This window comes from Amblyomma americanum, chromosome 8, assembly GCF_052857255.1.
Source record: "Amblyomma americanum isolate KBUSLIRL-KWMA chromosome 8, ASM5285725v1, whole genome shotgun sequence".
NCBI classification, from domain to species: Eukaryota; Metazoa; Arthropoda; class Arachnida; order Ixodida; family Ixodidae; genus Amblyomma; species Amblyomma americanum.
The window spans coordinates 90,482,909-90,503,206 of record NC_135504.1 but is presented as its reverse complement, the minus strand read 5'-3'; the positions used below and the strand labels follow the sequence as shown (position 1 = coordinate 90,503,206).

Here is a 20,298-nt window from a genome sequence, read left to right as displayed (position 1 = left end):
TTGGACACATTCTTGCTCAATGCTTTTCAAGCACAGCCTGCGGTGACCGCCGCAGCTACCTTAAAAGTTCCAGTTTTTAGATTACCCGTTTTTAGATTTCTAGATTACCCTTTTTGCACACTCTGAAAGTCCCTAGAGTGCAACAAGGATGACAAGTGCTCTATCATAGAGCAGGGAGCATTTTAAAATGAACACAGATTGAAAACTGAGGTGCAAGAGAAAATACTGCTGTTCCTCCTGCTTTGATAACTAAAAGATGGTTTACGATTTATGTGGTTTAACATCCCAAAACGACTCAGGCTATGAGAGACGCCGTAGTGAAGGGTTCCGGAAATTTCGAACACCTGAGGTTCTTCAACACGCATTGACATCGCACAGTTCACGGACCTCTAGAATTTCGCCTCCATCGAAACTCGACCACCGCGGCCGGGATCAAACCCGTGTCTTTCGGGTCAGCAGCCGAGCACCATAACCATTGAGCCACGACGGCGGCCGATAACTAAAAAACAAGAAGAGGATCCTTAATTGAGAAAACACCCAAAGCATGGAGAATATTTCTTGGATTCTTTTATTTCAACAAGTGCCAAGGCAAGTGAGAGGAGAGTCAAAAGTGATGAGAGGTTGGCCAAAGCCAAATGCACAGCTTCGAGTCCATTCGTCCAGTGGAACTCCAGAACTGCAGGATAACGGGCCAGGTGGTGACAGGAAGAGGTAACAAGTGACCTGCAAACGAGACATCTTGAATGACACCTGTGCTGCTATAGTAGGAACAGCTGCAAAGCACTGGCACTGCCATAAAATGTCAACTATTCTTCACAGCCTGAATGTGATCCCTCAACAACTCCTCCCGTTCAACTGCACTTACACGCTATACACACAAAAGATATACATTTTGGCCCCAAAACATGTCCCCGTGTGCACAGAGGCATAGTAAAACTTAAGTGTAGTAGTGTCACAGTCCTTTAATTGGTTTCTGGTCATGAAGCTTCTACGTAATGCTATGGGAGAGCTTTGAGTGCTGCCACTGGTGGCTGTATCGTGGCACCATTGGTCACATGGTGGCCAGTGGGGAAGGCGCCTGCTATTGGCAGTGATGCATGAGGAAGTGACAAGAAATTTCTTCTCTTCATTTCCTGTAGTGCATGTGAAATACTGCGTGGTATCGTGACGACAAATGCCGAAAATGTGCTGTTCACTGCAGTGCTGGTTTGGCTGCAGGAGAACACAGGAAAAAAACGTCATTGCCCACTTCACCATGTGACTGCGAATGGCAAAGAGTGTTATAACTGGCCATGCCACGACAGTTGCCAAGCATTTTTCCTCTTGGTGTGCAATGTACAACAGTCATTCTCAAATTCAGCGGAGAAGCAGCCAAAAAATTCGCAGTTTTGTACATCCCTTTTTCATACTGCTCACAACTGTACTTCTCTGTGGCAAATGCATGAGTCTGCAAATTTTTCTTCTGGAGCGTCACACTGAGCAGCACTCCAACAGTTCGTGTCCAAAAATGGCAGAGAATATGCGCAGTGGCGCCCATCACGTCGCTCAGTTGCTTGCGTGATAGTGGAGCTAATAGGAGACGTGCAACGAGTGGGAATGGCAGAGAGCACCAGCGCCGCGAGACGTAGCCACGAGTCAGTTTCTAGGGCAACGGCAGCCAGAGAGAGGCACATGCAAGAGGAGGCGGGTGCTTCAGATTCCCTCACCTCATCACCACAAGTGTTTCGGGGTCATGAGTGCTGCGGCGGAGGTGATGGTGGCGGCTTTTACTGCAATTGCACTAATCAACGCAATTGTGAAATGTTTCTTTGTGTTTACTTTGGGTAATGGGACTTCACTGTGAATGTTAACAACATAATATCGCCTACATTTATTTTTCACTTTAGTTCTGCACTGCTCTTTTAGTCTCCACACGAAAGCGGCGTGTAACGAAGAATTGCAGACCTCTCAATTTCGCGATCTCCAGGTTTAACCGTATAGCACAGTAATGCAGGAAATGTGGCGAATCAATTCAACCAACACTGCCCCTGAAGAACAGTGCAGTAGCACACAGCAGAAGAATTCACTCACCCACAAGCCAATGAAATAAATGCGTGATGCTGTCTTTTTACTGGATGGGTGCCGGTGCAGGTACACTCAGCAGAGGAGAGTCCGTTGACTCTGGCTCAGCTGCTGGCGGGGTCGTGTCTTTCAGTTTGTCTTGCAAGGCCTGAACAGCTGGCTTCAGTCCTTCATTGGCCTGCGAGAAGGCACAAACAGAACGCCTCACTGCTCACTGGATGTCATGCCACTTATCGCCATTCTCAACAAGCGAAAACTGTCATCTAATATTTAAAGTCTCCAACAGAGTTTACCTAAGGGGCTCTTAAACCAGGTTCCGCAAAGCCCCTGGGCTCTTTGTAGAGACTTTTGGGTTGCCGGACCACCTAAATCTACGCAGCCTTTAATACTTACCGTAAAAACCGGACTATAGGTCGGACCGGAATATAGGTCGACCCCCTAACTAACCAATTGTAAAAATGAAAAAGATCTTTCTCAATGGGAAAAGTACCGAAAGACATTCTTACTTTGAAACAAATGCGACTCGAGAGGTTGCACAATGGTGACAGTATTTAATTTCATTTAAATGCTGCTTGTATGTACACCCGGAAAATTTTTTAACAATATCGCGCACCAATTGGCCCGCGTGTTTGTTTCTGGCACAGGCAAGTACGGCGCCGTAGAGCAAAGCCCTCCTCTTCATGAATCGCCGCAACCAGGATGGCGAGTGTTACGTCTCGCCTACAACGCGCGGTATAGCCGGCGCGGATGCAACGGACGCCGCGGCTTCGTTCATCGCGGCCGCAACGCCTCCCGCCAAGCGCGTCCAGACAGGTTTCAGTGCCACGTGTCGTCGTGCGTGCGTGTGTGTGTGTGTGTGCATGCTGCTGCCCACGCTTGTCAAAGCGCGGCAGCCGGGGAGAGGAGCTCCCCAACTGAGAGGCGAGGAGGTCTGACCGGCGCCGGCCTGGCTGACGCGCCCGTCACGTCTGGACATGTTCAAGCGTCGCCGTATCGGACGCCTCTTCCCAAGCCGTTCCCTCTTGCCCTCGACTCCGTGGGTATAAAGCGAGCTGCCCCGGACGCCAACGGGAGACTTCGATTTCTTCCTGCGAGTAACGTGGTCGCCCTGACCGGCTGCTCTTTTGCGATGCCAGAATAAACAAGTTGTTCTGTTGCCAGTCGACTCATCCTTTGCCGGGACCTTCGGATGTTTCCAGCTTTGCCCCAGGCCGCCAGGCCAACGCTACCCTTGGGGCTTGCAACCCAAATGCAACAACTGGTTGCCAGCGGTGAGATCCCGACAACGGAGGCCAGCAGCGAAGATATGCGTTCAACTGTATGCTGAGCAGCACAACGACCATCCGGGAGCAGTGCAACGAGCCCTGTGTGATGACTGGTTGCCTGCAGCGGAACGACTGCGCTGAATTCTTGGCTGCGAGGTTTGGTGAGTGCGGGACTTTCTTCTTCTGAGTTTTGCCAGGCTTTTGTTAGTGTCAGAAACAGAGCTGGTAATTGTGGTTGTCGTTGCTGCCGGGTTAGTTTGCGGCAAGACAATAGTAGGCAGTAGAGAAAGCAGCATTCGGAGCAGCCATGGATTTGAAGTCGTTGCGCAAACCGAAATTGCTGGAGCTTGCAAGAGAGTTGGGTCTGGATGTCTCAGACAAACTCAGAAAACCAGAACTGCTAAGGGCTATTCTTGAGTTGGAGGCTGATGATGACGAGCTGTCGGAATGCCTTGAGACCATTGAGGAGAGGGAGCAAAAAGAAAAAGAGGAGCGCGAACGTAAAGAACAAAAAGAGAAAGACGAGCGCGAACGTAAAGAACAAAAAGAAAAAGAGAAAGACGAGCGCGACCGTCAACACGCTTTGGAAATCAAGCGTCTCGAGGTAGAGATGGAACGCGCTCGTAATGGAAGTCAGGCACACGGTGCAGGAGAACGGGTATCGTTCAAAATGACTGACCTGATGCGGCCGTTTAAGCTTGGAGAGGACATTGGTTTGTTCCTGGTTAACTTTGAGCGAACGTGCGAGAAGCAGGGGTTCTCTCGGGAAACGTGGCCACAGCGCTTGCTCACTTTGTTACCCGGCGAGGCGGCCGACGTAGTCGCTCGCTTGAAGAGAGAGGAGGCAGAGGATTTCGACCAAGTGAAATCGAGTCTGCTAAAAAAGTACAGGCTGTCAGCGGAGGCGTTCCGTCGGAAGTTTCGGGAAAATGAAAAAGGCAGAAATGAGTCATATACAGAGTTTGCCTACAGGCTTATGTCAAACATGCAGGAGTGGCTCAAAGAAGAGAAAGCGTTTGGTGACCACGAGAAAATTCTGCAGTGTTTCGGGCTGGAACAGTTTTATAGTCGGTTACCTGAGAACGTGCGGTACTGGGTCTTGGATAGGCCAGACGTTAGTACAGTGGCTAAAGCCGCCGAGCTAGCCGAGGAGTTTGTGACGCGTCGGGCTCGCGGAGCTAAGGACGGTCAAAAGGGTGAATTTGGCTCCAAGTCTGAGAGGCCGAAGTTCACACCCATGAGAGCAAGGGGGGACACGCGTAGTGCGGATGCGAGTAAAGGAGTCCGACCGAACGTAAGGAGACGGCGGCAGCCGAAGCCGAACGCAGAAAGCGGTTCGAGGCGAGGCAAGCGCGCGTGTGTTATACGTGCCAGAAGCCGGGTCACTTTTCGGCGCAGTGTCCAGAAACAAAAAGAGAAGTCGCGTGTTTGTCATTATGTAGCACTGACGAGAACATGAAGCTTCTCGAGCCTTACATGCGAGACTTCCTCGTGAACGGGAAAGAGTGCCGAGTGCTTCGTGATTCCGCAGCTACAATGGATGTAGTTCACACCTCTTACGTAGAACCCGATATGTTCACGGGCGAGTGCGCATGGATCAAGCAAGCAGTGGAAGCTCACAGCGTGTGTCTGCCCGTAGCAAAAGTGGTTATTGAAGGACCTTTCGGAGCAATTGAGACGGAGGCCGTAGTGTCATCTAGGCTGCCCCCCCAGTACCCGTACCTATTTTCGAACAGGTCCGATCACCTCCTGCGCGAGAAGGGGCTTTTGTTTGGTGAGGCTAGCGTTCAGGCCTTAACCAGACCGAGAGTTCGGGAGCTCGCTGCAAAGGCGGTAGTTGCGGGGCCGACGTTGTCGAACAATGAGAAAGGGTCGGAGGCGCAGCAAGCTGATATTCAGAGCACGTCCGAACTGAATAAAATTGAGCCTGTAGCGCTTAAGGCACCAGGTACTGGAGATGAAATGCACGACACGGGAAAGTTAGAAGAGCTTCCGGTCGAGCTTCCGGGACTAGGCTCAGTGACGAACAGGGAAGACACTGATCAGGTCATTAGTGACTTACTCAGTAAAGCACCGCTGTCGCCTGAGCAGAAAACCGAACTACACCAACTCTTACAAGAGTTTCAAGGTCAGTTCTCTGAGAGGCCTGGTAGGACTTCTGTCCTTACTCATGATATAGAACTTACCTCGCCAGAGCCAGTACGATCCAAGGCGTACCGGGTGTCACCCCGCCAGCGCGATATTATGGAGGCTGAGGTAAAGAAAATGCTACAGCTCGGTGTTATTGAGGCGGGTGAGAGTGATTATACCTCCCCTTTGATTTTAGTTGAGGTACCGGGCAAGGAACCTCGTCCTTGCGTCGACTACCGCAGGCTTAATTCTATCACTAAGGATCAAATTTATCCGATCCCTAACATCGAGGAGCGCCTTGAGAAAGTTAGTAGCGCTCAGTTTATTTCCACCCTAGATCTTGTCAGGGGTTATTGGCAGGTTCCACTTACAGAGGAGGCTAGTAGGTATGCGGCGTTCATTTCACCAATGGGAACATTCCGTCCTAAAGTTTTGAGTTTTGGTTTGAAGAACGCGCCATACTGCTTTTCAAGCCTCATGGACAAAGTGTTGCGGGGACAGGAAGAATTTGCTTTACCGTATTTAGACGACGTAGCGATATTCTCCGCATCCTGGTCTGAGCATATGGCACACTTGCGGGCAGTGCTAACCCGCCTGCGCGAAGCGGGCTTGACAGTCAAGGCTCCCAAGCGCCAATTAGCACAGGCCGAGGTTGTCTACCTCGGTCACGTGATTGGACAGGGTCGTCGCCGCCCCTCTGAAATAAAGGTGGCCGCTGTGCGAGACTTCCCGCAACCGCGCACGAAGACCGATATTCGGTCGTTCTTGGGTGTCGCCGGCTACTATCAGAGGTACATCCCCAGGTACTCCGATATCGCGGCTCCCCTGACGGATGCTCGAAGAAAAACAGAGCCCCAAACAGTCGTCTGGAGCGAGACAAAGGAGAGAGCTTTTAGCGCCCTAAAGAGCGCCCTAACAAGCCAGCCTGTGCTACGATCGCCAGACTATACCAAAGGGTTCGTTGTTCAGTGCGATGCTAGTGAGCGAGGCATGGGCGTTGTACTGTGCCAAAGGGACAATGGAGAAGTGGAACACCCCGTCCTGTATGCTAGTCGTAAGCTGACCAGTCGTGAGCAGGCGTACAGCGCCACTGAGAAAGAGTGTGCGTGTCTCGTGTGGGCCGTTCAGAAATTGTCATGCTACCTAGCCGGCTCGAGGTTTATCATTGAGACGGATCACTGCCCTCTCCAATGGCTGCAGACCATATCTCCCAAAAATGGCCGCCTCCTGCGCTGGAGCCTCGCTTTGCAACAATATTCCTTTGAGGTGCGTTACAAAAAGGGGAGTCTCAACGGTAACGCCGATGGCTTAAGTCGAAGCCCCTAACGTAGGAATCCGCCTCAAAGTTGTTGGTTACTGATGTTTTCTTCCTGAGGCAGGATTTTTAACATATTGCTTTTGTTTAGTGTTTCAAAGTGATTATGTGCTTTCTAGTGAAATTTTCCAATTTGTGGACGCGTTCTGAGTGCTGCTTGACTACTGTAAGGAACTAGGCAGTAGTATAAAAGGGGAAAGAGCCTGGCAGAGCTTAGTGAGGGTTGTCTCGTGCTTGCTGACTGAGCGGTTGCGTTTCGGCGTAGTTCTAACGCTTGCTGGGAACGAGCACAAAAATGGCAACTCTCCCGAAGTGACTTTGCAGTGTCCTATGTGATCCTGAACCCGAGAACGAGGCCTTCTCTGTGCGCTGCGCTCAAGCAACGTCGAGGGACGATCGGTTTCGATTACGAGCATCATCGAGCGACATCCCTCTGGACAGCGGATGCAGTCCCCTGACCATCGGGATCTCCTTCTCCCGGCGGGGCGGTCTGTTACGTCTCGCCTACAACGCGCGGTATAGCCGGCGCGGATGCAACGGACGCCGCGGCTTCGTTCATCGCGGCCGCAACGCCTCCCGCCAAGCGCGTCCAGACAGGTTTCAGTGCCACGTGTCGTCGTGCGTGCGTGTGTGTGTGTGTGTGCATGCTGCTGCCCACGCTTGTCAAAGCGCGGCAGCCGGGGAGAGGAGCTCCCCAACTGAGAGGCGAGGAGGTCTGACCGGCGCCGGCCTGGCTGACGCGCCCGTCACGTCTGGACATGTTCAAGCGTCGCCGTATCGGACGCCTCTTCCCAAGCCGTTCCCTCTTGCCCTCGACTCCGTGGGTATAAAGCGAGCTGCCCCGGACGCCAACGGGAGACTTCGATTTCTTCCTGCGAGTAACGTGGTCGCCCTGACCGGCTGCTCTTTTGCGATGCCAGAATAAACAAGTTGTTCTGTTGCCAGTCGACTCATCCTTTGCCGGGACCTTCGGATGTTTCCAGCTTTGCCCCAGGCCGCCAGGCCAACGCTACCCTTGGGGCTTGCAACCCAAATGCAACACGAGCCTTTGAATTGCGCCCTCGTGAGTCTAGAGGCACGCGCGATCTCTGCCGCTTTCACGCGGATGCATTCGGCAGTCACAGGCAGCGATCTTGCTCGCAGCGCAACGTTTCCTTCCTATTCTCGATACACTACGGTCTGCCCACGAAATGATGTTTTCTTCCGGTTGCTGCAAGTTGTAATACGCAGCTTCTGCCTCCGCCGGTACTGAATGCTCTTTTCGGATACTCCAAATTCGCGCTGTGCCGCCAGGTTCCCGTGAGCTTCCTCGTACTCAATCGCGTTTTTCTTGAAGGCGACGGTAAATTGCTGTTAGCTTCCGCTTTGCATCTATTGAAACGCAAAATGGCGGCACTGCTGCTGATGGCGATGGTGATGGTGGCTGCTGACTTCAGCCACCCATTGTTGCAAGACTTCAGTATTTTTTCCGCCAATGACCGGTATATAAGACGGGGGTCGACTTTTCACCGTGGTTTTTTGAAAAAAAGTTCGACCTATATTCCGGTTTTTACGGTACCTTTCTATTCACCCATTTATTTTGGGAACAAGAAATACTCTAACTGCTCAGAGTGGATTGCTTTACAGCCTGTTGCCACAGTATAACCTCATTAATTCAGACTCGAAGAGGACTGGAAAACTGTTCGAATCAAGAGAAGTCCAAATTATCGGATGGGTGCTAGAAGGAGCGCTCACTGCGCCCGACCGCGTGGGCAGAACCCGAAGCAGTCACATCTAGAATCGTTATCGCGCGCTAGGCACTACTACACGTTTGTGGCGGGTTATTCTGAGAATTAAATTCATGTGTTCCTAATAGCAAATTAAATGAATTGATCAGCCAGTTATGTGCCAGAAGCAAGTTTTGGAAAGCATTTGCATGAGCAGCGAGCTTTTGTACTGGGATATATGACTCTATTTATTTATAGGGAAACGTTTATTTATAGGGAAGGATTGTCAAAATCAAAAGTAATCCGTGATGTGCATTTGCTTGCGTTTCTTCTGCCAAGACTCCTTCAGCATCATCTGCAGCTTGCCCAAGAGCTCTAGCGCAACGTCAGAGTTCGCATTGGCAGAGAAGTAGCGTGCTGCAACATTGAGCGCCGACGTTACTTCACATGCACTTGGCAGTGGCACAGGCTCGTTGCCGCTGTTGGACTCATCAGTGTCGGCTGTGCTCACCGCATGTGAGCCCTGTGGCATCTGCTGACAGCATGCAGCCCCTATTATATCAGTGTCACTCAAGGGCTTGAACATCTCCACACTGCTGTCCCCGTAGCTCGTGGCACTAACAAAAAGCATGACTGAGGCGGCCGAACCACCAAACTGCGCTGTGTACACCACGTGATCGCGACCCAGCGACCGCAGCACAACGAAAACCTGGAATGGCTTGCGCCGAAGCATCAGCACCACGGGCGAACGCTTGGCAGCGAAAACCTACTATGGCATGCACCGGAGCGCAGGCTCAGCCAGCCTCGTGCACTCGGCTTTATTTTCTTTTCCACTGTTTTACATCTCTAGTAAATTTGCAGCGAGTTGTACTTGCTATGGGTCACGTTTTATCTACGAGGGGCGGCATCAGCCAGGGGCTCCTAGTTCGAACTAACCGTTGTGGATGCTGACTTGTTTGAATTCTACGGAGTTTTCCCCCATTGAAATACAGAGGGCTCTGCCGGAACTCGGGCGTCAGTTCAAATAATCAATAAGTTTGAATTAACGAGCTTTTACTGTATTAATTTAGATTGGGTATTTTTTGAATGCTCGAGCATCTGTATGGTCATTTTTCTCTATACATGTTATGCAGGAACAAACGGAAGCCAAGATTGACAAGTTGGGTTCCTCAGCACCTTGTGAAAACCACTGAGGTTCCCCACAGCTGACAGCCTGAGACTTATGCAGTCCGTGCCTCTAAGATCAAACTGCATCATTATTCAAAGTAATAAGCTTAAATCCTGCACCTAGGAAACCTGCTTGAAAAAAAAAAATCTGCTAAAAAGAAGTGCCCCTAATTTCTGGTGGTCAGACCAGAAAAAGATTAGATTAAGATTTCTGCTACAATATTTAAAAATTTCGATTTGTTGCACCGTAACACTTTCCATATGATTCTAAGCCATATAAGACGACAAATTTCAGCAATTTTCCGGCAGCAACATTTCTTAAAAGCTCTTGACAAAAAAATTACAAAGTACATGAGAACTTGTTTTGCATGAAAATGACGTATTTACATTCCACATAATTCACAATTGACGTATTCACAATGCACAAAGATTTCATAATTGTGACTTCAGTAATGTGAAATTTTCTTTTCTGAGACCCTTTTCTCCCATAAGTGCAAAAATTGACATTTGTGGCTTCTTTAGTAGAGTGCGACTTTAAAATACTGATCCTGTTTACTGTTGTGATTTGTTAGCACAGTCATACAGGATTTGGTGGGCTATGTTTTATTTTTGCAAACTGCTGCTTTATGCATTAGCAGTACATAATCCTCTTCTGGCACAAAAGTAGTGGTCTCTGTGTGTGAAGCCTCCCCCCCCAATTGGGTACCTTTGGCCTTGGGTACTGTAAAAACGTACCCCCCACCCATGAGCCTCCGCCCTCCAGAAGCGCACGTGACAGCAAAATCAAATTCAAAGATGCAATGGGAAGGCAATCAATCAATGTAAAAGGGGAAATGTGCAACCAATACTGCTAATCCAGATTTGTCTCGTTACATTGTATCGTCGCCTGTAAATTTTGCTAGTTCGCTAGCACTACATGCCTCGCTAGTGAAAATGCCACCTTGTCTAGGGATGAAGCCTCCACCTGACATGGTTAGCAGGTGGAGTGCGCTACCGCTAGGTGGGACACTTAACGAAAAAGCTGTTATGTGTCATGGTGGAGGAGGCAAACTGGTTATGTGGCATCTGCAGCCAAATGGAAAGGCAGAAACCACATCGCGCCAGCTGCCACTTGCATTGTCTGTAAAGCCGTCATAAGTAACCTATGCAAAGGGTCCATACGTAATCCACTTATAACGACACCAGATATAATGATATCTTGCTTATAACGATCAAATTCTTTAGATTTATCAAATCCCCCATTACCACTCAAAATAAACCATATAAACCATAAACCGTATAACAAAAATTACCAGGGCACTTAAGTCTGCTTACATGGAGGAATGTGAAAGCGTGGAACTTTCTAGGACGCAGGATTTTTCCACGACGCCAGTACAAGATTTATTTTTGTTTTAATTTTATATATTTTTTCTTTCTATGTATTTTGAATTAATCTTGTTTTATTATGATTTTTCTCTTTATTTTACTTTTCACGTCCAGGTGATATGTCGACATCCATGGCTGTAGTTTCGTCGAAGTGTATTTAAGCAATTACAATTACTCAACCAAATGTTTCCACAGCAAGATCTTATCACGCACTATCTAACACAATCAAACTTTTGCACATGTATCTTCACAGAACTTGTGCATAATGTACAATGCGAGTGACTATGCCTTAGCTTACAGCACACAATGTCTTGGCACTCTGCCAAGTTCGCGGAGAATTCTGCGCTCTCCCCCCCCCATCCCCCCACCCCTCAGGCAGGAGCTGGAGCTCTCCTGAAAAGATAGACAAGTGGTGGTGTTATGGTTGGCTGGTTGGCGCCCTGCCCAAGCCTTGCGGAAGTTTGCGCTGTGGACAGCGCGAAAACTCAGTTACAAAAATCTAAGGCTGAAAAAAAAAAAAATTAAATTCTGGCCGATAAAAGTGGGGGGCGGGTTCATTAGGCAAGTCAAGTATATACAGTCAAAACTCGATTTAACGAAACCCGATTTAACGAAAATCTCGATTTAACGAAGGTTTCCTAATTCCCCCTCAGACGCCCATAGGGTTCAATGCTTTGACTAACCCGAAATAACGAAACCGATTCCGTGATCTGTCCCGATTTAACGAACCTTTTTTCGAGAAATAAAGGTAAAAAAGTGTTAATTTTTGGTCTATTTTGTAGACAGCACCCCAAAATTTATTGATTGCGAGTCAGCGGTAACAGCGCGGAGCATCTTCATCCCGTCGCTTTTTTCAAACTGCGCGGCGCAAAACGAGTTTTAATTTTGAGTCGAGCTCACGAGATGGCGCCAGCAGTAAAAAAGTTTCGTGCCACATTTCATAGATGGCGCTGTTGCAGTTCGCGTGTTTTTTTTTTTTGTGTGTGTTTGTGTGTTGTGCTCTGTGTTCGCTCTTGTGCGGATTTCCCCGTGCCTTTGAACGCATGTCTTTGTCAAGCTCAGCTTGTTAGGCCTCCATCAGTCTAGCCTTGCTATCGTGAACGCGGACGTGGTGTGTGCGAGCAAGCGCGCCGCTAACCCTCCTGACTAGCAGATGGAGCCCTGCAAGAAACGAAAAAGGCTTACCCTGGACGAGAAAGCGGACATAATTCGTGCTGTGACAAGTGGACAGAAGAAATGTGACGTGGCTGCATCACATGGCATTCCAGCGAGTACTCTCTCCACAATATTGAAAGGGAAAGATGACATCCTCCGCGCCACTTCGTCGGGGAATCTCTCGCGCAAAAAAACGCTGAAGACCACTCCTCAAAGCAAAATGGAAGAGGCCCTCTTCGCCTGGTTTATGGATTTGCGGGCGAAGAATAGTATTCCCGTGAGTGGAGACCTGCTCCAACAAAAAGCTCGCTCTTTCGCGTGCTTGCTGGGCGACGAGTTCAAGGCAAGTCCCGGCTGGCTGTCGCGCTTCAAAGAACGACACGGCATCGTCGGGAAAGTGCTTAGCGGTGAAGCGAGCAGCGTAAGCATGGCTGTAGTCGGCGACTGGCAGTCTGAAAACGTGCCCGACATTCTGGGAAAATATGCCCCCAGCGACGTCTACAACGCCGACGAGAGCGGTCTATTCTACCAAATGCTGCCTAAATAAACACTCGCCCTGAAGGGGCAGGCGTGCCACGGCGGCAAACACAGCAAACAAAGGCTGACTCTTTTGCTGTGCGTCAACATGGACGGCACCGACAAACGAGACCCGCTTGTCATCGGAAAGAGTGCGAGGCCGCGCTGTTTTAAAGGCACCAAAAAGCTTCCTGTGAAGTACGTTGCCAATTCAAAGGCGTGGATGTCGCGTGCCATTTTCGCTACATGGCTGAAGGAATTTGACAGCGACATGTGTCGCCAGAAAAGGAAAGTGTGCCTGTTGCTGGATAACTGCACGGCCCACTACGTTGCAGAGGTCGAGCTGACCAGCGTGGAGCTCCGCTACTTCCCCCCAAACGCAACGTCCGTGGTTCAGCCCTTGGATCAAGGGATAATTAATAGCGTGAAGTGCGCATACAAGCGTCGAGTCGTCGACAGAGTTCTCCTCAACCTGGAGCTGAAGCGCGAGACGAAAATAGATATTTTTATGGCGGTTGAGATGGTGGCGGCGGCTTGGAGAGCATTGAGGCCGTCGATAATTGTCAACTGCTTCAGGACTGCCGGTTTCGGTACACTAGGCCCTGAAACTGCCGAAGCTGGTCCGGACTGCGCGAGCGCCGTGCACGAGGATGAAGATGCCTGGGAACACCTTCGCTCAGTGTATGAAGTGCCCACAGGCATAAGTTTCTCAGACTACGTGAACGCCGACGAAAACGCAGTCACAACGGAAGTTTTGACTGATGCCGATATGTTGCGGCTTGTAGGAAGCGTGGAGGGAGTGACGGCTGAAGACGCTGCCGACGACCCTGCAGGTGCCGAAGCTCCCGTGCCGACACCAGGTCAGGTGATGGATGCTCTCGATCTGCTGCGACATTTTGCCGGCGCACACGAGGGGACGGAAGACGCGCTGGACACACTTCAGACCTACGAGAAATCGGTGCGGCCGTTGCTCACAAAGCGCACGCAGGCAAAGATCACCGACTTCTTTGGCGGAAAATAAATTTGTAGTCCCCTCGGGCCTTTCTTGTCGAGTAAGAATTTTTGCTGTTTCTTTTCATATGCGCTAGCGGCGCCGGTCGTGGTGTTGGCGCTACCCACTCGAAAGTAGCGCGGGGGGTCATGACGGTGACCATACGGACCCCCAAAGATTGCGCTAGTTGTATGATTACCAACTTTGCTGTGTGGCTTGCCGTCCCGTCGGCGGTATTTAGGGAAGATTGTTGCGCCGCTAGCCGAACCGTCCTTTGGGTCGGTGCTACCGGCGTGAATTCGTCACGCGCGAGTGCGACGAAAAGTGAAAATGGTACGTGCTAACCGATACGACCGCGATAAGCTGGTACGGTTTATGCGGATGCAAAATGCATTATGTTCAATGGGTGCTCAGTCGGGGACTTGACTTTACTACTTTTAAAACGAAAGTACTGTTTAAGCGGGTACGTTTTACCGAGGTTTTACTGTAATCGAATGTACTGAATTATGGCCCAAGAAATGCCTCATTCAATTTAACGAAGTTCTCGATTTAACGAAATAATTCACGGCTCCCCTCAACTTCGTTAAATCGAGTTTTAACTGTGGGTAGTTTCTGTCTGTTCGTGTACTGGGAAAAAAATTGTGGCGACTAACCGTTGCAATATCTGTCAGCCCACTCCCTACTTTTGCTGTTCAGAATTCAGGTTTTTTTTTCTAATGGTTAGTGTTTCTTAGTGGGTTCCTCCATTTTGCACTGTCGGGTGTTCCTTTTTGCTTTTATTCCTTTTTTCTTGCTGGTCCAAAAATAACAATAACTAGTTTATACCAATCATATTTTCCAGTTTTCTCAATACCATTATAAGTGGATTGCACTGTAGTGTGCTAGCACAGCAATGCCGCATTTAGTTTAATGAAGTAAATTGGGGGTTAATTTTTTTTTTTTTCAGGATGTGCAATAGCGCACTGCCGCACTGACAGCCAGTAGCCTCAAAGGACCCTCAGTGCAGCTGGCTGTAGGGCACTGTTCCCTCAGAGAAATTTCAGTACACAGACCACAGCAAGCCTGAAGACCTCCTGCGAACTGTGCAAAGTATTTTCCCCAGGCCTGATTTGTCCGCAGTGTCAAAGTCAATTCGCTGTATCTACTCAGCCTGGTCACCATTCAGGCAACCTGCTGGCCATAAGACAAAGGACAACCCACCTGGGCAAGAGGCTGGAGCGTCTTCATGAGGCCCTGCAGCCTGGCAGGTGGTAGCTTGGCGTGCACGTGCCACAGTAGGCGCAGCAAGTGCCTCGCAGTGTTGTTGGCGCACTGGAAAATGTGGTACACCCAGAGGGCAATCAATTAACACACAGTGCCAGAGCAGCAGCAACTCACCAGTGCCCACCCTGCAGATCCGAAGGTTTTTCGATGTCACCATATTTAAAGACAACTTGGAGTTTAAAATCCGGATAATTAAAACTGCCAGTTCAGTCCCAGCTAATGCCTATACAGTAAAACCTCGTTAATTCGAACTCGAGGGGGACCGGAAAATTGTTCGAATTAAGCGGAGTTTGAATTAACGAGCGGGCGCTAAAAAAAGCGGCCATCACGCCCGGCAGCATGGGCCGCAGCTAAAACAGGCATATCTGAGATTGTTATCTCTTACTACGCGCTACTACACATTTGCGGCGGGCGATTGCGCGAATTAAAATCATAGAGCCCGAATGTCGAAGGAAATAAAGTTAATTTGTTTATGCGATTGGAGCTAACATCAAAATGCATTCGCGTAAGCAGCAAGCTTAATGATTAAATATGACACTATGCTTCAAAAACATGTTTATTAACAGCAGATTGGCAAAGCATATCAAAGAGAAAAATAATCGGTGATGCGCATTTGTTTTCGTTTTCTTTGCCGTGACTCGACAATCATCGTCTGCAACTTGCCCAACAGCTCCAACGCAGCGTCCGAATTATCATCGGCGGAGAAGCATGCGAGGAGCAATGCCAGCCATCGGCGCCTAGTTCGAATTAACCGACGTGGATACCGGCATATTCGAATTATCGAGAGTTTTGACCCATTGAAATACACAGGGCTTTGCCGGGACCCGGCCGTCAGTTCGAATTAACCGGAAGTTCGAATTAAGCGATTTCGAATTAAAGAGGTTTTACTGTATAGGTTTAGGGCATCAGGCACCTTCCAAGGGAGGCCGCATTCAGGTATGACCGGCACAGCAATGAGATCTTCAAAATAGCCATCGGTTCCAATTCGGTTGCCCAAGCTAGCGTTCATCGCAAGGTGGATCTTTCGGCTGCAGATTTGGGCATGCGGACCAACAACAACAGAGAGGACATGAAACCAGGGGAACGGGCTAATAAAGCTAGTGCAGCAACAAACGAGCATAACTGTGGAGACACTTAATCTCCACTTTACGGGTGTGACACGACAGCATTAATGGCGTCTTTCAGCACCTTGGGGTCCCCTTTGCACATCACTACACCTACGTTCTGCCTGCACGCCCTTATGTATATGTGAAATGAAGAGTGCTGCTGCCGATTGGGCTTTTGCGGCTCAGGTTGGTCTCCCCAAACAACCTCCCCTGACCACTCATTTTTTAACTGTCACCTGCCACAGTGGGCAGGTTGCGATAACGTCAGAAAGTCAAGTGACTTAGGTGGCAAGTGGACCACATGCTTTTTCGCTCAATGCCATCAACAACACCACTGCCGCTGGATTTCACATTACGGACTCCAATAATTCGAACTTGCGCGATGCTTTGCAGTTCACTGAGGACTGTCGTGCACCCCATAGGAAAGGGCATATTTTCGCAACCAATATTTCCGACTCTGTGGAGTCCAAAAGTTCAATTTTACAGACTATTCTTAAAATAGATGCCAACAAGCTGTGCAGATTGCTTTGTAAATGAAAGTTTGTTATTTCGGCCTAACATAGACACGAGTGGGCATAACTGTCACAACCAGCCCATTCTCCACCGTCGAGAAAGGCACCACCCTCAATCTAAAAGGAGTCAGCGAGTGCTGATGGAGTGAATAGGGCAGACTGGCTTGGCTATTTGTTCTTCATCACTGCCGTTCAAAGATAATTGCACACTCTCCATTGGCATCCAGACACCCAGCAATGCGCGCATGATCACACCAAAAATCGGACAGCTGCAACATCCACAATGGCTTGGACAACAAACGCCACCCGCTGTGCAGGGCAGCAAAAGCGGGAGGAAGGGGTGTGCATTTGGAGGTGGTCGCTTCCGCTCGTGTCTTTCCATGAGTTACCTCTCGGTTTCTGCGAGCGCTTTTACTCATGGAAACTGACTGCTCTTGCTTTGCAAGGCAGGAACATCGTTCGTGGCATGGCCCACAGCCACGTTGCACTGTCTGGTAGCATGATATGAGGTGGTGCGAACATGACGACAGCATGACTGTGGCTGGCTCAGATACCATCTAATATTATCGCTTGCAAGCAAAATACGGGGAGCGGAAAATTTCACAATTTTGAAAGCGGGTTTTTTGCAAGCTTTCTTTTTTTTTAAGTTCACAGATTTTTTCGATTACTCCGACCATTTTCCGGGTCCTGCCAAGTCTGAAAAATCGGTTGGCACCTGTATGTCTATAAGCTCTCCAAGTGAGGCCAAGCACAGTGGTACACTACCTCTGCAGCGGCCAAGGAAGCGGCAGCAGCAGCAGCAGCAGCAGGTGTGCCAGCAGGTGCGGGAGCCACGTTACTGCCACCCGAAGGTGAAGCACTCAGGCCAGTGAGAAAGAACTCGTCGAAGACGACCGTGCAGAAGTCCTCCTGGGCGAAGTCGTCGGTCATCAGGGCCAGGTGGCCCACCAGCGTGTGCAGGAACGGGTCGTGGTAGGCGCGCTGGCCCTCGGCCCCCGCCAGGGACCCCAGCACGCGCATAACGCCTGTCCGGTCCCGCTGGCGAGCTGTGCACGCAGGCACACGTGATACGAGGAAATGTGGCAATTATGTAAAGGGCAGCATGCAAAACAAACAAATATCCATGCCAGACGTGTTCCAAACTAAGAACAAAGTCACAGGAAGGTTAACTGCCACATATAAAGAAAATTTCGCCAAAAAAAGGGTGTCAATATCAAAGTTCTGATAACAAAACAGAGACCATGCAAACAGTACATCGCTGCAGGAACATGGCTCCTTTCAAAGCCCACAAGTACTCCCGTCACCTGGAAGGGAAGACTCATTACAAAGCCAGCAGAAACCCTATGCTGCGCTTGGTTCCCGCAACTCATACCGTATTTACTCGTGTAATTTGCGCACTCAGGTAAGACAGAAAATTTTCATTCGCATATTCAGCGCTCCCCGCTGTACAAGCCCACCAGCATGCACACAGTTGCGTTGCTGTGTGCAGCTGTGAAAGCGCGTGAGTGGTATTAAAGAAAAAAAGGTCAGGAATTCATATGTAAACTGGCTCTGGTAAAGAGATCTTGGAAAGTCCTTAGGAGCCTGCTCCACATGATGGCATCACTCCGCACTACTCCTAGAGACTCCCATGCGTGATGGAAACTTTCGACTCTGCTTCAAGGCTCCTGGCATTTTTTTTCAGAGACTAAAAACATGACAGAGCTGCTGCAGTCTTAGACTCTGGCTTTGCCTCTTGAGCTCCTGAAATGCTGTCATGTTAAGAGTTGAATGTATGCCATTTAGCCAGCTCGCTCCCGCTGGCGGTTGCCTTCCTGCACGAGCAGCTGTGAGTGCAAACTTCTGTTAACTCCAGAGCGCAATCCGAAACCACCAAGCTGTTGGCTGTTCTCTTTGCTGCTACTCAGCCAGGCCGCATGCGAGGGCTCCATTTCATCACTTAGTTTCTCCATTTGCCTCTGCCTGCTAGCTTTGCGACTGCATCGACCTTGGAGTCAACTTTATTTTAGCCAGTGCTGGGTGGTGCGAGTCGCAGTGTCGACATATACGCAGCGATATATTGTATACATTGCGTGCTGCAACCTTTGTTGAGTTGTTTAGGTCATGTTCGCGAAGTCTCCAAGTAATTTGCGCACCCCCTTTTAGAAGCCTTAATTTTAGGAAAAAAAAAAGCGAAAATTAACCGAGTAAATACAGTTTGTCACACAAGCTCATGCAAGATCAGCATTGCACTGCATGCTTCCTTCCATATACGTCGCTGACCCCTTTCTCTGGACCGACTGCTATTTCATGCCACAGGGTCTTTTGTTCCTGCAGTAGACATGCCCCACAAAGATTTCTACAGCAGCAAATGAAGTCACACTGCCACCACTGCAACGCCAAGAAATAGCGTAAAAGTGAAAATTTATATTGATACAAAAAGAAGAAAACGCGGTGGCGTTTAGGTTGCCTGCTATGGTTTCTACGACGTGTGCCTAAAGTTCTTGTGATTTTCCCGCCAGAACTCCAATTGGAACCAGCTCCACTGCCTTTTTTCTTCTTAGTGAAAAACAGCGCACAAGCAAACACAGACAGAAAGAAGGGGACAAGCACTTGTCCCCTTCTTTCTGTCTGTGTTTGCTTGTGCGCTGTTTTTCACTAAGATGCAAAACCAACTAGCCCATTCAGCTGCTTTACCCACTGCCTTTATATGCCATGCATGAGTCATCACCTTCTAGAATGTTCTTCCATTGGGTCATCATCACATAGGATTCTGCCAATCTGACCCAGTAATCCACCTTAATTTATTTTATGGGGTGGGCCTACTTCTAAAATTTTGGGGTCCTTGGTTTTCAAATTTGGAGGTGCCCTACGAATGGTCCACTGGCAGTCCCATGGTGCTGATGATGTCACAACCCCGTCGACCAATCAGAGAATTTTGTGACAGCGAAGCTGAAAATTTTCTGCGAGACGGCAACCTAAATGCCATTGCAGTTAAGTGAAAATTTGTACAGTAAAAGCTTGTTAATTCGAACTCGAAGGGGACCGAGGAAAATAGTTCGAATTAACTGAAGTTCGAATTATCGAATGGGCACTACAATGAGCGGTTATCGTGCCCTGCTGCACGGGCAGAACCCGAAGCAGTCACATCTAGACTTGTTATCACGAGCTAGGCACTACTACACATTTCTGGCAGGCCCATTCTGAGAATTAAATTCACTTGGTACTAGTGGCAAATGAAATAAGCTGATCAACAAGTTATGCACCAGAAGCAAGTACTGGAATGAATTCGCGTGAGTAGCGAGCTTTAGTGCTGGAATATATGACGCTATTTATGCTTCAAATGTTTATTTACGGGGAAGGGTTGTCAAAATTTAAAGTAATCAGCAAAGTGCATTTGCTTGCGTTTCTTCTGCCGAGACTCCATCAGCATCATCTGCAGCTTGGCCAAAGCTCCTGCGCAACGCCTGAGTTCTCACTGACAGAGAAGTGGCATGCTGCAACATCGAGTGCCGATGCTACTTCATGTGCACTTGGCGGTGGCATAGTCTCGTCGCCGCTGTCGGACTCATCATTGTCGGCTGTGCTCACCGCATGTTAGCCCTGTGGCATCTGCTGACAGCATGCAGCCCCTATTACCGTATTTACACGACTGTAGGTCTACCTATATTTTTTTAATTTGAAAATCCGTAGTGGGGGTTCGACTTACAATCGAAACGAAAACATCGCACTATAAATAAAGGCAAGACAAAAGAGACATCAGGCAT

The 20,298-nt window shown here is 49.2% G+C and overlaps 1 protein-coding gene across 1 annotated transcript in view; it reads right to left on the bottom strand.

Annotated features, from left to right (window-relative positions):
* Positions 1–549: 549 nt before the first annotated feature.
* Positions 550–20,298, bottom strand: part of LOC144101993 (negative elongation factor B-like) — a 60,250-nt gene continuing 40,501 nt past the window's right edge. The window contains exons 9-12 of the mRNA XM_077635239.1: positions 17,318–17,598; positions 14,872–14,982; positions 2,071–2,239; positions 550–723 (exon numbers count right to left, since the gene is read on the bottom strand). Coding sequence (XP_077491365.1) covers positions 2,108–2,239; positions 14,872–14,982; positions 17,318–17,598 — 524 coding nt within the window. The 3' untranslated portion in view covers positions 550–723; positions 2,071–2,107. The remainder of the gene's footprint in view (positions 724–2,070; positions 2,240–14,871; positions 14,983–17,317; positions 17,599–20,298) is intronic.